General features: G+C 44.6%; 1 protein-coding gene across 1 annotated transcript; it reads left to right on the forward strand.

The window, feature by feature from the left end:
* Positions 1-276: 276 nt before the first annotated feature.
* Positions 277-1,287, forward strand: LOC102470890 (olfactory receptor 6Q1). Its single transcript, XM_006156277.1, has one exon. It carries the CDS (start codon positions 277-279, stop codon positions 1,285-1,287), a length of 1,011 nt encoding a protein of 336 aa, XP_006156339.1.
* Positions 1,288-1,893: the final 606 nt, after the last annotated feature.

Consider the following 1,893-nt stretch of genomic DNA (forward strand, 5'->3'; position numbering starts at 1 on the left):
AATGAGAAACAGAGAGAAATACAAGCACCTCAACAGGGTTCCATACCATAACCCCTGCTCCCCACACTGTGCCCTCAGACTTTTGAACAGCAAGGATCACTGGCATAAATGTACATGCCTGGTGTGTATAGGTTGATCTGGAAATAAACCATGTCTTCCATATGACTTCCAGCACTGCAGAGCGAGCTGCTACCACTGTGCCACTGTAGCTGGGCCACTCTCTTTGCTCTTTCGTCATCTAGGAGGCTAGGAGCTACTGAGGTCTCTCTGTCACATATGCAGCCACATACCCAAAACTGGACCCAAGTAACAGAGTTTGTGATGGTGGGCTTTGCAGGAGTGCATGAAGCACGCCTTCTCTTCTTCATACTCTTCCTCACCATGTATCTGTTCACCTTGATGGAGAACTTGGCCATCATTATAGTGGTGAGCTTGGACCATCGGCTATGGAGACCCATGTATTTCTTTCTGACACATTTGTCCTGCCTTGAAATCTGGTACACCTCAGTCACAGTGCCCAAGATGTTGACTGGTTTTACTGGGGTAAATGGGGGCAAGAAAATTTCCTTTGCTGGCTGCTTGTCCCAGCTCTTCATCTTCACCTTCCTTGGGGCAACTGAGTGTTTTCTACTAGCCGCTATGGCCTATGACCGCTATGTGGCCATTTGTATGCCTCTACGCTATGGCGCCTTGGTGTCCTGGGGCACCTGCATCCGTCTAGCAGCTGCTTGTTGGCTGGTGGGCTTCCTCACACCCATATTTCCCATGTACCTCATGTCTCAGTTGACATTTTGTGGCCCAAATATTGTCAACCACTTCTTCTGTGATGCCACACCCCTGCTAGCTTTGTCCTGCTCAGATGTCACCTTGAATGAGACTGCACATTTTCTGGTGTCTCTGGCTGTCCTTCTGGTCTCTTCTACAGTAATCATTGTGTCCTATGGCAACATTGTCTGGACGCTGTTGCATATTCGCTCAGTGGCTGAGCGACGGAAAGCCTTCTCCACGTGTGTGGCTCATTTGACTGTGGTGAGCCTCTTCTATGGCACTCTTTTCTTTATGTATGTCCGGACCAAGGTGATGGCCTCCTCCGTAAACTTCAACAAGGTGGTCTCTGTCTTCTACTCCATTGTCACTCCAATGCTCAACCCCCTCATCTACAGTCTTCGGAACAAAGAAGTGAAGGGAGCCCTGGGTCGAGCCTTTTCTAAGTCTTGGAAAGGACAGTGGGAGGCAGGTGGTAAAAGTCAATTTTCTTGTTTTAGATATTTGAAAGGAAGTAGGTGAGAACTATGCAAAAAAGTTATGACTTAGGCAGTCAGACTATGTATTAGTTAAAGTAAAATGCTAACTTGCTGTGACAGAAGACACTGAATTACAATGTAGTTTAGGGAATGAAGGAGATTTTCTCTTTCTGGTAAGAGTCTGAAATGAGTGTTCCAGGTTCATGGGTGGCCCTGTTCAGAAAAAAAATTCAAATATCTCCATTCTTAGAGTTGGCAGTGGCATAATGGTTTAGGTGCTAGACTCCCATGTGGCCAATTGTGGTTCGAGTTCTGAACTTGGTGCCTTGCTTTCTTACTTTCCCTCTCTCTGTGTCCCTCTCTGGTCAAATTAAAATAAATAAATAAAGTTAAATAAGATATTCTTTAAAAATAAAATCCACATTCTTTGTCTCTGGTAGGGTCAGCCTCCCCTAGTATATTGGCAAAAGTAAGCATACAAGCCTAATGCAGTTAAGCACTTGCTTTTCAATGTCCCAAGAACTAGAAATGACTTTTACACTTTTAAATGGTTGAAGACAAATGAAAAGAATTAATTTTTCTATAGAGTGTGTATGCTTGCCAGAGAAAGATACATGGAAATAAGGGAAAAGTAGGAAATCACCCTTCA

This window comes from Tupaia chinensis, unplaced genomic scaffold, assembly GCF_000334495.1.
Source record: "Tupaia chinensis unplaced genomic scaffold, TupChi_1.0 Scaffold000486_1, whole genome shotgun sequence".
In the NCBI taxonomy this organism is placed as follows: domain Eukaryota; kingdom Metazoa; phylum Chordata; class Mammalia; order Scandentia; family Tupaiidae; genus Tupaia; species Tupaia belangeri.